Below are 15,853 nucleotides of genomic sequence, written 5' to 3'. Positions count from 1 at the left end.
CTCTTTAAACTTTCTTTGACTTTTTAGTGTGCTTGACCACTCAAACATGCATTTAATAAGAACCTAATTGTATTTTATTAACATCCACTTTCCAAAAAATTGAAAAGAAATTGGAGAAGGGTTATAAAAAACACCCTGATCTTGCAACTGACTCCATGCGGGAAAAACTGTACATCCACACATAGTCCCATTAAATCAGTTGTATTCCCTTTGAGTGCCGAGGTTTGCCCACACACAGGAACTTGCAAAAGTCAAACTATAATAATATGTATGCAAAAATGCTATGTTAAAAATGTTCTTAGGGTTGCAAAGTCAAGCATTCCAAAGATAGGAAATGCCACAACTAAGGTTGCCTGTGCAGCCAATGCACAAGATGAATGAGGCTTGGTGAATGAGATAACTGTTCTATATTTTTTTTATCCTTCTTCAAACAAACACCATCCCAGCCCTGCACAAAAAATGAAGTTACTCGTTTCTTCATTAGCTTGTCTGTGGGGCTTAGCAACATAGTATCTTAAATTCTATCTCTCAGTTCTTTCTCAAGGAAAGTATTATTCCTGTTTTACAAAGGGATAACTGAGGTTCAGGAACATTAAGAGTAAATTTGCAAAACTCTCCACTAATTTTGAGTACCCAACTTGACATACCCGGGGACCTGATTTTGTTATAGCACTTGATATGTTCAAAGTACTGTACAGATATTAATTAATCAGTCCTCACAACAACCCTGTGGCTGAGCATGAATATTATCCCCCTCTTACAGACTAGTACTAGAGAACTGAGACAGAAAGGCGAAGTGACTTTCCCAGTTTCACACAGTGAATCAGTAGCAGATCCAAAATTAGAATTTTGGGCTGCCTGACTTTCAATTCTGCGCTCACTTTTCCAGAACATACTGCCTTACTGCCAGAGGGGCTGACCAGCCACAGCTCCCACTGACTTCGATTGTTGTGAATGCCCAACACAACAGAAAAGTGGACCTCAGTTGTCTCAGATTTGGAGCCCAGAAAATGAGGAACATAAAGTGCATCTGGAAAATTTTTTAGTTATTTAAATGCCTTGCTCATGATTATGTAGGAAGTCTGTCAAATCTAGGGATAGAACAGAGCTCAGGGGGGTTGTTAATCAGCTGCCTTAACCACAAGACCATCCTTTTTCTTTCTGCGGTTATCTGCCTTATTTACCACACACCTTCAACTTCTAACGTAAATGAGTCGGGGATCCTATGGAATCCTGATTCATTCACTTAAGCACCATGCATTCTGTACACTGAATGAGGAGGGGAACCTGTGGAAAAAGTAGTCTGTAGTAACGTCATTAAAAACTGTATCATAATGCACGTAAACAAGGAAGCCTTAATTCTGGTATTTTCTCATTTTTGAGTACTTGACTTTACAATCAACATTCTTTTTTGTAGTTTTTTTGGTATGTAATTTTCACGTTTTGTTTTCTTTTTCTTAAAGAAAAAAGCCAAAACCAAATTCTATTTGAACAGATTTTCAGCAAAAAGCTTTTCTGGGACACAAAAAGATATCCTCTCGGGCATCAGGAGTATCCCCCTGCTAAATTGCAAAGTCCTGCAGCAAACCATAGAGGCTTTTAGTTTTCCAAAGGAAAAAAGTCTGAATTTTTCTTATAATGGGAAGTGTTAGGCATCTTTAATGTGAGGGTGGCTACTGGTTTGTGTATGTGTGCATGCATGCTTAAAAGATACAAGTATGCACAAAATCTTTTAATAATAGTTACTCAATAATTGAGTCCTATCCTGCAAGTTCTCTGTATGCACAACTCCCACTGAAATCAGTGTGAGTTCCACATACACGAGGCTGCAGGATTGGATCCTTCATTATGTCTCGGCAATCATCTGGTTGCAGTATAATAATATTGAATGTTCTAATTAAAAATATTATATGATTTGAGATTATAGTTAAGCAAGGGTGTTTTAATATCAATAAAATGTATGGATATGTTGGGATTTTTTTTTTTTACTTGTGCTCTAAGGCATGTTGCAGTGAAACAGAGCAGCTATTGTAAGTTTCTGTGTAGGTCAGTTTGCAGTGCTGTCATGTTTGCAGCTTCCTGTGAACAGAAAACTTCTCCTTTTTAATAAAAAGGAGATTAGAATGAGGAGACGTTTTTCTATGCACTTTAAACATCAAGTTTAACTGACAAGACCCTATTTGCTGCAATAAATATTTTAAAATCCTGGTGTGAGTACATGAGGATTTCCTGTAATTTTTACTTTAACACGTTTTTGTATTTTGTAGTTTTACATTTTTAATCCATAAACTAGCTAATAAGAATCTCCAAGAAACTTTAAAGAATGTTCGCATTCTAAAGACTTTTAAAAAATTCAATAATTGAAACATTCTTGTTTTGTTTTGGTTTTGTCAAACTACCTTAGTGGAAGAACAATATATGCAGAAATTATATGAAGTACAACAAGATGCAACTATAAATCAGTTAAAAGCAAGTAAAATGTTTTAATCTGAACTCATAACAGGATTTTTGATACATTGGGTCAGTGGAGAAATTCCAAACTGCAACAGTTAAACTCTGCTAAATAATGTGCATATGAACAAGTTTTCACAGTGAGTATGAAAGAGAATACTAGAGCAGCCAGCACTATTTCTGGGTTGCATGAAACAAAAAGTGGCTTTATCCTATTGGAGCTGATCCCAAAAGCACACTGCAGATCTTATGACCAGAGAATTAAGGTTAAGAAGTTTGTTCTTGTCAACTTTAACTTGGGTCAAGGGTATTGTTGCTAATGTGCTTGGAGTTAAATATTAGCTCTTTATGTCCCCTAGGCAAAATGGAAATACAGTATATATTTTAACTGTAGGCAATGATTTTTCTTTATTCTTTTTTAAGCGTAATAGCTAAAATCACGGTACTTTTTTTTTAAGGTCGCTTGAGTTATCCACATCCAGGGACTGACAATCTTCTGATGTTAAATGGTAAGTAATAATCTTTTAACAGTTTTTAATTATTTCTAGCTTAGCTTAAATCTGAAATGTTAATGTAAAAATGGAATATTCTATTCTTTTACTGAGTTAACTGTATCCAGAGACTGTGACAATCTTCCAGGGACTGTCACCATCTTTCAGCATTAAATGGTAAGAGTTAATCTTACAACAGCTTTTAATTAGATATAGCTTACTTTAAATTTGAAATTCTCATATGAAAATATACTCTTATTTTCTGTTCCCAAGGAAGTCAATATTCTGTTCACCAGAAAACATCTAGTATTATAGAAAGCAAAAACTAAAATGATAGAAAGTATGGATTTCTGACATGGTATATTTTGTGTGAATTATGCAACTAAGCCTGTGTTCGTCTGAAGTAACACTTCTTTTGTGTATGTGAGAGGATTTGGGACTAGTTCAAGTTCCTGTGCATATAGATCCCACTTACAGTGTGCTTGTTTTCCCCCCAGCATCCAGGAATTCAGAAGTTTTATCACTAGTGTCCAGAAGGGGTTGTGTATGCACCCCGCCATCACACTCTCACTCACGCACACTCTCTCTCTCTCACACACACACACACACATATCATGAGGGCATAAAGGGCAGAGCAACCCCACCTGCCCCACAGTTCCTTCTAACTGCTCCTCAGCAGAGATTCAGAACAGCTTAGTGGCCTCCGTATGCAATTTGTGATCTACTATAACCCCCAGTTCCTCTTCAGCAGAACTACCACCTAGCCATCTATTCTCCATTTTGTTGTTGTGCATTTAATTTTTCCTTCCTAAGTGAAATACTTTGTACCTGTCATTATTGAATTTCATCTTGTGAATTTCAGACCAATTCTGTGATTTTTTTAAAGGTCATTTTAAATCCTAATCGTGTTCTTCAAAGTGCTTTCAACCCGTCCCAGCTTGGTGTCATCTGTAATTTATAAATATACTCTCCACTACGTTATCCAAGTTATTAATGAAAATATTGAATAATACTGGATACAGACTGACTCTTGTGGGACTCCATTAGATATGTCCTCCCAGTTTAACTGTGAATTCCTCTAGGAGTTCTTGAACAGAATTGCTACCTGTTCTGATATTGCTTCATCTTACGTAACCTAGAATGAATTTCACTAAGGCCTGCCATCTTGAATGGCCTCAGGTACTCTCATGACACCTTTCTCCAGACTGAGACCTCTTCAGTCCTGGATCAGATCAGTTTATCATCCAAACATCCCTGGTATGAACCAACAAGTAACAGTCCCTTGGATGATCCTGTTGTCAATTCCCTGGTAGTTGGATCGAAACAATGTTTGCTGAGGATTGTCTTTCATTCTGATAACGCACATGAAGACCGTTAATTGCTGACACATGTAGTAAGGGCTGGAGTGCACATCTAAACCAATTCCACATTTGTGGTCTATGGACATCTGCAGATTTGTCAGCTCACGTAAACATCCTAGAATTTAGGGTGATTCACCTGGCTTGCAAATCGTTTCTACCTCTTTTAAAGCACCAAGCAGTACACATGCTGATGGACAGCTCTATAGCAATGTATTACTTAAACAGGCAAGAGGCAGCAAAATCAGACCTCCTGTGTCAAGAGGCTGTTTCACTGTTGGAATGGTGCATTCTTCACCGTATAGCTCTGACATCTTCCAGGGGAATTGAACCCCCTGACAGATCAGCTAAGCAAAAAGAATTCATCTTCCCACGAATGGTCTTTAAAAGATGCAGTACTAGCAGGGTATTCAGGACACAGGGATTTCTGCAAATAGATCTCTTCAGGACCAGAGATTGGAGAGTGCCCTCTGTTTTGTTGTTGAGGGGGCCAGTCAGGGTGCTTCAGCAGACACGTTTCATATTCCATGGTCAGATTATCTAGTCTATGCATTTCTCCTGTTCCTGTTAATCCCCAGGATACTAAGGAAAGTGAGACAAGACAGGGCTCAGATGATCCTAGTGGGGCCATCATGGCCTCACCAATTCTGCTATCCAGAACTACTACATCTCTCTAGTCACGAGTTCATAACTCTCCCACTCCTGATAGAAATAATCTTTCAAGATTCTGGGCACGTACTCCATCTGAACCAAACATCTCTTCATCTGACATTTTGGAGCTGTCTGGTTAACGTCAACAAATAGGGAGAGTTCTGCCAAGGTCCAGGAGATCCTCATGGAATGTAGAAAATCTTCAACCAGGAAAACATACACAGCTAAGTGGAAGCATTTTTCTTTCCGGGTGGGTGAGGCAACTTGGTCCTCTACTGTTGATCATATTCCATTCATTCTAGACTCTCTACTGTTTTAAAAACAGTAATCAGGCCTGGAATTTAGCTCAATTTAAAATTCACTGCACTGCAATTATGACCTTTCATCCTCCTGTTCAGGGTTCCTCAGTGTTTTCCCATTGAACCATCACAAAGATTCTGAAGGGACTTTTGCAGATGTTTCCACCAGTAAGAGAGATACCACTTTCGTGAAACTTGAGCTTAGCCCTTTCTTCATTAATGGGATCTCCATCTGATTCCCTTTCATTTTGCTCCCTCCATCATTAAGGGTGAATTTTTTGGTGGCAGTCACTTCTGGGTGCAGAGTAAGTGAGATCCAAGCACTCATGTCAAATCCCCATATATTTTTTTTTATGCAGATAGAGTAACTATGAGGCCTCACCCTAAATTTATCCCAAAAGTTATTTGTGACTTTCACATTAGTCAATATATACACTTACTGTATTTTTTCCAAAGCCTTATTCATCCCTTGATGCGGGAAAGTTAGATACCTTAGATAATGAGGGGTGGGTGTCTCTTGTATTAACATGAGACTGTTCTGGAGATCTCCTAGACTTTTTATCATGTATGGCAATTTATCAAAGGTTAGACCAGTCCCCGCTCAAAAATTATCTAAATGGGTTGTGGACCATATAAAGATTTCATACCTTGTTAATAAGCTACAACATCCAGGTCCAGTGTCTGCTCATTCTACTAGATCCCAAGCTACCTCAGCAGTGTGCTTCAGTAGTGTTCCAATAGATGAAATTTGTAGACCAGCCACACGGTCTTCAACACCTACATTTAGCCACAATTATACTCTGGTGTCAGCATCTAGAGCTAATACTTGGGCTGGAAGAGAAGATCTTTAGTCTTTTTCAAATAACCACTTATCTCCCACCACCTGAAACACTGAACTACTAGTTAAGTACCATAAGTGGGATTCACATGCACAGGAACTCAAAGAAAAAGGAATGGTTACTTATCTTATAGTAGCTATTTGTTCTTTGAGGTGTTCTGCATTTGGATCCCATGACCAGTCCTCCATCCGTGCAGATCGGAGACTATTCATGGGACTCTGGGCAGCAAAGGAACTACTGAACAGTGGGCAAGCTCGTTCTGCCCTTTATGCCCTCAGAGTGCAAGGACGTGATGGATGCATACACAACCCCTAGTAGACACCTCTGATAAAACTTCTTAACTTGCGTGGAGGGTGACAGCACTCCGTAAATTAAATCCACATGTACAGAATATATCAAAGAACAACTATTACTAAAAGGTAAGCAACTATTCCTTCTTTGAGTACAGGTTTGACTCTCCCTGAGCCATGCTGAAGTTAGAGAGTTCATGTTCATATGTCAAAACTTCATGAACATCTGCTTCTCAATGGAGGCATGCTTCTGTAATGTTATGAACGTTGGTTACATTGCTTTTTATGTCTACAGAAAGAGGCAGAGCTAGAGGATCACGTAAGTGCAATAATAAATTAGAGATTTTACACACAGGTCTTGTAGACACTAAAAAAAAATGTAGACCTGTAATTCTCCATTAGTGCAGCTGCACCAGAACTGACAACAATGGAAGTTGCAGTGTAGACTTGGTACAGCTATTTTTGCTACTATGGCCTTGTCTACACTGACAGCTGTGTGTAGGGTATGTGTAGCTTTCACAGCAGTGAAAAGCAGGTAGTTAAAAGCTCCGGCATGGGAGAGGCAGCAGGCAAACTTTCCCTGCTGCTGGAGTCTTTCACTGGAGCAGGGAAAGGGTCTGGTGGCAACGAGCTTCCGTAGTCTTTCCCTGCTGCTTTCCCCCCTGCCAGAACCTTTTGCTGCTGCTGGAGCCTTTTTGCTGTGGCACAGAGAGGCTCCAGCAGCTCCCCATTTCTGGAGCCTTTCCCCACTGCCTCCATACTGCCAGAGCCTTTCTCCGTGATGGGGAAAGTTTCCAACAGTGGAGAGGCAGCAGGACTCTACACTGCTAAAAATAGCACTGTAGAGCCAGGGGAACTGCTTGGAGATGTAGACATCTGTGTAGGGTATATACCCTAATGTTCTGGCATGTCTATGTTGCTTAACAAGTAAAGACAATGAGGCAGTGCTTTTTATACCTGTGCTAAGGGGGCGTGCCTTGCATATATTTTACATGCTGCTGCTTAGTGTAGACACAGCGTGTGTTGGTGCCATTGGAGAATTATGAGTCAAAGCTTTGCTGGTGAAAACATAATCATAGTAAGAAGGCTTTGTATCAAGATTAGAGGCCTTGGGCATGATTTAATTTTTTTCCAGTTTCTTGCACCTTGTGTAGTTGTTGGTACCTGTGCAAAATGTGTATAAAATGCTGCAAAATCAGAATTCTCTAGTATAGTATTTTAAGAGAGTGGAGTATTCTGATTTGGTACTGTTAAACCAGAAAAAGTTGAGCATTACACATGGGGCTAGTCTGGAGAATCAGGCTGTTTGGGTAATGGTCTGCTCCTTTTAGAGATGATTACAGACCCTAGTGGATGACAAACAGCTGCTTACTGTTGAAATAAAATTTACCAGATGGCAGTACAGACCTAGATTACATATAGATGTCCTTGATGTTAAGAAACTTACTCCAGCAACAACTTAGCTTTGTGGTTGTAGTTGTTACTGTTGTAACTAAGTGACAGCCTGAGGATTCTAGGGCCCTCTGTTCATTTCAGGTCTTCACTTTTTAAACAGTGATTTGTTCCAGTGGCTTAAAAATAGCAGTGGAGAGACCAGAAACTCGCACACTAGATATGCCAATTTTGGAAGCTGCTCCGTGCAGATGTCCATTGATTTAAATGAAACTGAGCGGGTGTAAGGGAAATCTCTCCAACTTTGAGCTACTGTCAAATGTTTCAATATAATCCAATGTAGGAGATTCATATTTTTGATTCAACTTTGAACCTGTTACCATCTTTAGAATTTTGAGGCTTCTCTCTTCCCACTATGCTTGCTCTTTTACCATATAAGACATTAGGTTATGCAATAGTATATTTTGTGAATTCTCTGCTCCAATCAATGATCTTGGGAGAATAGACCTTTATACTTTTGGCCTACTCAAACAAAGTAACCTTGTCATAAAGAGAGAGAATCTACATCTGGAGACTGATCTTGTTGTCGATTAAATTAATGCAATTTTGCTATTGATTCCAGTGGAATTAGAATTGGTTCCCCAATGCTATTTGGAAGTTAGCAGTCAGCATAATAGCTATAATTCTTTAAAAGCATTAAATATATGTAAATTTTATTGCTCTTATTAAAAAATCATTTAAAAGCCTGATTTCATAGATGGCTTTTTAACTGATTTGGTCTTTTTTAATAGAAGGACACTCCTGTCAGGTATTCTAGGTTCTTCTTTGTGTGGCTCTGCATATTCCCAGTTATGGGTAATAGGCTCCAGCGATCGGCACAACGGTAGAACTTTCTCCAAGCAGTGCTCGTTACAGTACACATGGGTTCGCTCTTGTCCCTCCTCTGAGCATCTTTGAACAAGCCAAGGGCAAGACTATTTAAGGGGATGCTGCACACTCTACCACATCAGTTCCTTCCAATTACTTGTGCCAGATGGAAGTGAACCACTCTGGCCTTCAGATCTGAGGGGTTTTTTTCTTCTTATACTAGTGTTTTAGATAATTGTTGATAACTTGAAATGTTAGTTTAATTAGGGTTTGTGGTTATAATTAGTTTAGTATAGTTGTTTGTTTCCATGTGACAGTGAAATGGAAGAAGAAAATTTCAGTATTTAATAGACTCTTATCCTGCTCAGCCATCTTTCCAGCACCAAATGACCACATTGCAATTTAGACATATCCTTAAGGTAATCAGATAAAAACCTGCAGCTGGCCTGTGACAGCTGACTTGGGCTCAAGCTAAGGGGTTGCTCAGTGGTTTGAGCATTGGCCTACTAAACCCAGTGTTGTGAGTTCAATCCTTGAGGGGGCCATTTAGGGATCTGGGGCAAAAATTGGGGATTGGTCCTGCTTTGAGCAGGGGATTGGACTAGATGACCTCCTGAGGTCCCTTCCAACCCTGATATTTTAAAATTCTATGAAAATAGACTGCAGGTGTTCCAGTCTAAGGAAGCTGCCAAGCCTCTGGGCGATTGTCTGATCTGAAGACTGAGGCTTGTTTCAGATCTGACCGCCTCATCTAGTAAGGTTAAGGTGCCTAAAGGATTCCGTGATCTGTCTCTTTGCTGGTTCAGGCTTCTGTCTGTTTTATCAGAGCCTCCTGTTAAAGCTGGTAAGGTGTTTGGAGGCATAGTCAGGTCAATTGGCAATGAAGGAACCTATAATTAAGCCTCAATTCCAACTATGTTGGTTCAGAAAAAGATGACGGAGAAGACAGCCACTGTTGGCTGTGCCAGATCCCATGAGTCAGATTTATTGGATCCATCAATATGCATGTGTCTTCTGTGATTCCTACTCTGAGACCAAAGTCAGTTTTGCAATTGGCTTCACGTTCCAGGGTAATGGAATGGAGTCTCTCTTCAGATCCAATGATGCCTAAGCCTGTCAGAGTGGCATCATTGCCCACTCCTACTCTGGTGCTGATACCAGATCCAAAAGACAACTATTGCTGTGGTGGCAGATGAATGTTACCATTCAGCATCTGAGTGTTCATCAGATCTGAGGTGGGGGAGAGGAAAAGAGACTTTATTGGTTCTGATATCTAAATCTCCTTCACCTGAAAGGAGGGGTAGAGAGGAAGATATTATGAGCCTTTCTCCAGATCCCTCTTTGCCTCCTCCTAAGACTCCTACAGGATCTCCAGGCAAAACTTTCTCACTTTTTATGTCTCTGCATCCTCCAGTGCCATTGCTCTCTCTGGTAAAATTCATAGTGGAACTGAAGTTGGCGCCACAGTTAGAAGAGGATGGAGAAAGAGTTTAAAAGATCTGAACCATCCAGATGTATGCCACCTACTTCTAGCTTTCCTCAATCTTTTGGACAATTTGTGTCTTCTAATCCTATATGTATATTCCCAGATCCCATCGATTGGAGAGACTGGCCTTCCTGGGCTCAGTGACCTTATTGGGCTACCCCATGAGAGTTCTTGACTCATCCACCTTATTGATGAAGTAGTGACATCCTTTTTGAAACGGATCCAGCTGCTGAGGAATCTTTGGATCCAATTTGACCAGATGCATCTGCAGCTCAGATTGGTGGCCCTTAAAACTTTTTCTGAGGAAGAGGATGAGTAGTTAGTTCACTTTTTGAGCAGGATCAGGTGAATACAGAATTTGTTGCCTGATAAGCATATGGCATTGATTCTGTGTTGTCTCCTTCTGAGGATGTTTTACAATTCCATGAATTATTGGATCATATTGTATTGACTTTGAACTTCCTTTCAGTTGTTGTGGAAGAGGCATCACATCCAGTATTTGACAATTTTTGGTGCTCCTTCCAGGAATAGAATGTCTTTACCAAATTGGATGGTCTCTTGTAACCTGCTAAAGCTGTTAGGCTAACAAGAAGCAGGGATAACCCGATCTCTAAAAAGCAGACAAACTTTATCAAATACTGCATGAGGGGTTTTAGTATTTACATACTCGCTCCATATCAAATTCTCTGATGGTTGCAGCAGCCAGTAATAGATTTAGGCCTGGTCAAGCCCATTTGACTCCAGATTATAGCGAGAGGGTTTTTTCTTTCTTCTCTGGGGATTAGGGTGGCTAATTAGCAGGCAGTGATGGCCCATTATCAGTTTCACTTGTGGGAGAAAATAGCTTTGTTTGTGCAGAAGTGACGATGATCAGAGAAGACTGGCCAGTGAAATATCGGCAGAGGGACAAAATGTGGCAAAACATGCTCTCGGGGCTTCTTTTGATGTTCCTGCCTCTTCATTCAGAGCTTTGGCATCTGCTGTTACCTTGAGAAAGCATGCATGGACTGGATACTAAATGTAAAGATAAGCATCTCCCCTTTGAGGGTGATGGTCCTTTTGGTAGTAAAACGGACAAATTACTAGAAAAGTTAAGAGACCTGGTCTGCTGTTCACTTGATTTATATCCTGTTCCTAGAAGGAGACCTCCTACCTCCTTCTTTTCATTACTAGAGACAGATTTATCCTCAGTCTTTGACTTATTTTTCATCTCAGAGATGTTGCCTACATCATTAGACTACATCATCTTTTCAGTCTCAACATAAAAAGAAATAATTCAGATCTAGGCCTAAACTGAAGCAATCTGCTTTTCCTGTTTCGTCTTCACTGACTAAATGGCCCCAGATTTGACATGAGGCTCAAGGGTCCTTCTCTCCCTTTGTCTGGGGACAGATTAATCCATTTTTATCAACAACTGGAGGTTTATTACATTGGACAAGTGGGTCCTAGAAATAATAGTAAAGGGCTATGCAATATAGTTAGAACAGTTCCCTCTTTTCAGTTCTCCTATCCTTCCCTTTTCAGGATTACGAGGTTATTCTTTTGTCAAAAGTTCAAAAATTGCTTCTGATATGTGCTGTGAAAAAAGTACCCAAGTATCTATGGGGTCAAAGGTTTTAGTCAATATTTCCTGATCTAGAAAAATGTTGGAGGTTTATGTCCAATTATAGATTTAAGGAAATGCAACAGGTTTGTTTAGAAGTTTCATTTTGGAGTGCTAACCCTATCCTCCATAATTGCCTCATCTTCAATTATGGACTTGTTCACAACTCTCAACTTAAAAGATGTTTCTATTCAGCCCAATCATCGGAAATGCTTCCATTTGATTATGGCACAAAATCCTGCCATTTGAGCTCTGTACAGCGCTCAGAGTCTTTTCTGTATTAGCAGTGCATCTCAGAAGATAGGGTATTTGTCTAATCCTATTTAGAAAACTGGCTGCTGAAGTCATCTAGTTTCCCACCTCCCTTTTTACGGATTTTAGATTCTTTCTGAATGTAAGAAAGTAAAATCTATGCTCATCTCAGGAAATCTGGTTTTATATGGTCTATAATACAGTAGTAGGAAAAGTTTTCCTCACAGAGGAAAGACTTCTGAAGATAGTGTGTAGTCTATTTTAGAGATTTGTCATTGATCCCAGGCAGTGATTTTCTTGTTGGGTCTGATGGGTCTTATGGCAATGATTACTTACCTTATTCTGTTTGCATGCCTCAGGATAAGGCCAAAGCAGCATGGTTGGCTCAATCTTACAAGCCAAATCTGGACAGTCTTCATACGTTAATTGTCATGCCTCAGGACATTTTTTTTTATTCTTTGTGGTGGACAAATTGTGAATTAATCTTTTCAAGGAGGTCCTGTTTCATCTCCCCTTGCCGTCCAGCACATAAAATCTGTTGCATCTAACAATGGATAGGGAGCTCATCTGGACTCTTTTATAGTTCAGTCACTTGGTGTCTCAGGAAAAGAATTTTGTACTTAAACATTTTAGAAGTACGTGTCATTCTTCTGGTTGTCAGATCATTTCTTCATCATGTAAATGGGAAGACGGTTCAGTTAGCGACAGACAATACAATGACTATGAGCAATGTCAACAAATCAAGAGGCACCCATTCTTCTCTGCTAGGTCCTGAGGCAGTCAGTCTGTGATAGTGGTGCATTCTTCACAGTGTCTATCCAGGCGAACTGCATCTAGTAGGGGAGAGCAGTGTGCTCACAGATGAGCTCAGCAGAGGCGGTTCTCAGATGCATGAGAGATCACTAAAGAATCAGGTGGTGCAAGAGGTTTTCTCCAGCTAGGGTCAGCCCCGTGTTAGACGTGCCTGTGACAAGGTTCAACAAAACGTCTCTTTTCTGATCAAGAGTGGGAAAGGGCAGTCACTTGATCTTGGATGCTTTCCTAATGCACTGAGGGAGAGCCTTCTGTATACTTTCCCCTCCTTTCCATTAATTCAGAAGATAAGGGGAAAATAAGACAAGACAGGGCAAGAGTGATCCCGATGGCTCCAGCTTGACTGAGACAGCAGTGGACAAGTTCCAGCAATCGGAGGGAGTCTGTATCTGCCTTCTCTCCCCCCACCACCACCATTTCTAGACCTGTTGTCACAGCAGCGGGAAAGGACTCTTCATCCAGTCTCTCCATCTGACAGCCTGTAATGTCAGACTTTGACTAATCTAAAATACTCTTGTTCCTTGTTGGTTCAAAATGGGTTGCGTAATTCTAGAAAATAATCTAAGAGGAAAGATTATTACTTTAAATGAGTTAGATTTGCTCCTTGGATGCAAGGCAAATCTGACTCACCAGTTACAGCTTCTATTCCCTGTATATTGGAGTATTTTGTTGTATTTAAAGTCTGAGGGTCTCTAATTCTTCTTTAAGAGCTCATTTAATGGCTTTCTCATCTTATCATGCTTTGATGGCAGATCATTACTTTTGCACAATACAGCTAAAAGGTTTACAAAGGGGTTATCTAACTTGTACCTCCCCTTGAGAGATCTGTTTTCAACATGGGATCTTAATTGGTTTTAGTGAGGCTTATGAAGCACCTTTTGAACGTTTGGAAGTGTGTTCCTTATTTTAACTATTAAAACTATGTTTATTGTTGCTATAACATAAGTCAGAAGGGTGAACAAATTACAGGCATATCTGCCATTTGCTATTTTTCATAAAAACAAGGTGATTCTTAGACCTGATCCCAGGTTTTTATCAAAAACAGTATCCGAGTTTCACATCAGTTAGACAACTAATTTACCAGTGTTTTTTCCAAAGCCATGTGCTAATAAAGTGGTATCTAGCCTCAAAAGTATGTAAACCAGAAGAGTTTGAGTGTGTTGTTTAAACAGAACTAAAGAGTTTAGGAAGTCATATAGGTTATTTGTTTCTTATGCTAAGAATCATATGGGTTACAGTGTATCTGCTCAGCCTATTTCCAGATTGGTTAAACAATGTATTCTTGAATATTACAAGTTAACGGCAGTCCCAGTGCCTACTACTGTGAGATCTCATTCCATGAGAGCAGTGGTAGCATCTTTAGCATATCTTAAACATGTTCCTAATGGGAAATCTGTAAAGCTGCTCTTTGGAAGCTAGTCTGTACGTTATGCTTTGTATCTGGTTTCAAGAGCAGATGCTAGATTTGGTAAAGCAGTGTTTTGATTGTTGTTATTTAATTAGAACTCTACCTCCTGAGTGTTTTCAGCAATATTAGTCAAACTACCCACAAGTGCTAATATGCAGGGCCACTTGAAGTGAAGGTTACCTACTTGTCACTGGAGTTCATTGAGATGACTGCATATTCACACTTCCCACTGACCTTCCCCCTGCCCCTTTCTCAAACCCCTATCTTGGTTTCTCTTTTCCATTTCCAATAGTTGCTATTCACCTTGTCAACTGTTGGAAATGGGCCACATCCACCCTACTTGAATTGGCCTCATTAGCACTGACCTACCAACTTGGTAACTCCCATCTTTTCATGTGCTGTGTATTTGTACCTGCCTACTGTATTTTCCACTCTGTGCATCTGATGAAGTGGGTTATAGCTCATGAAAGCTTATGCCCAAATAAATTTGTTAGTCTCTAATGTGCCACAAGGACTCCTTGTTGTTTTTGCTGATACAGACTAACCCCTCTGAAACCTCTCAAAGGAGGAGATCAGTTTGGTCTAGCATGATCTACTTTTTTTTGTAAAACCATGTTGTATTTTATCCCAATTACGGTTCACTTCTATGTCCTTAACTACTTTCTCTGGCAAAATTTTGTTCCAAGACTTTGCATGCTGTTGAGGTCAAACTAACAGACTTGTAGTTTCCTACATCAGTTTTTCCCCCTTTCTTAAAAATAGCAAATCTCCAGTCACAGAGAACAACCCCTGAGTTTATGGATTCATTAAAAATCCTTGCTATTAGGCTTGCAATTTCATGTACAATTTCCCATAATATTCTTGGATGGAGATTATCTGGGCCCCCAATTTGGTCCCATTAAACTGTTTGAATTTGACTTCCAACTTGGATGTGGTCATTTCTACTTCGATATTCTCATTTTCATTAGCCACCCTGCCACTGCCCCTAACCTTCTCATTGCCTCAGTTTTTTAATAAGGGTAAAATATTCATTTAGGTGTTGGACCATGCCTAGATTATTTTTTAATATCCACCTCATCTTCAGTGCTTAGTGCTCCCATTTCTTCTTTTCTTTTTTATATATGTGGTTATAGAGCCTTTTTACTATTGTTTTTAATTTCCTTTGCAAGGTCCAGCTCTGCTTGGCTTTTGGCAGTTCTCATTTTTCCCCTATGAATTCTCTCCTCCAAGAGGTATTTTTCCTTGCTGATCCATCCCATCTTCCATTCCATTCAGGCTTTCTGGTTTGCTTTAACCTGTTAGTTACACTTGCTCATCCAGTTTGGTCTGCAACCCTTTCCTATGAAATTTCTACCCTTGCTTCGGATGCAGGCTTCAGATAGCTTCTGCATCTTGACTTAAAGAAATTCCAAGTCTCCTCCAAATTCAGATCCTTGAGTTGTTCAGTCCAATCCATATTCCTAACTAATTCCCTTAATTTTTTAAAGTTTGCCCTTTTGAAATCAAGGACTCTAGTTGCAGATCTCCACAAGGAGAGTAAACAATGTGATGGCAGCAAATGTCATGTTAGTGCCATGTTTTGTTTTCTTTGTTTTCTCCTGGCTGGGCAAAGTACTCAGACTTTTTGGGGGATATTTTGGCACATTAATGTAA

General features: G+C 39.8%; 1 protein-coding gene across 5 annotated transcripts in view; it reads left to right on the top strand.

Moving 5' to 3' along the window:
- CPEB2 (cytoplasmic polyadenylation element binding protein 2) overlaps positions 1 to 15,853 on the top strand; it is an 85,426-nt gene that overhangs the window by 24,668 nt on the left and 44,905 nt on the right. For all 5 annotated transcript variants that reach the window (XM_048848803.2, XM_048848800.2, XM_048848802.2 and 2 more), the window contains exon 4: positions 2,910 to 2,960. In XM_048848803.2, coding sequence (XP_048704760.2) covers positions 2,910 to 2,960 — 51 coding nt within the window. The remainder of the gene's footprint in view (positions 1 to 2,909; positions 2,961 to 15,853) is intronic.

The sequence above is a fragment of the Caretta caretta genome, chromosome 4 (assembly GCF_965140235.1).
Source record: "Caretta caretta isolate rCarCar2 chromosome 4, rCarCar1.hap1, whole genome shotgun sequence".
NCBI lineage: Eukaryota > Metazoa > Chordata > Testudines > Cheloniidae > Caretta > Caretta caretta.
Note: the sequence above shows the minus strand (reverse complement) of the source record. Positions and strands in the feature narration are given on the sequence as shown.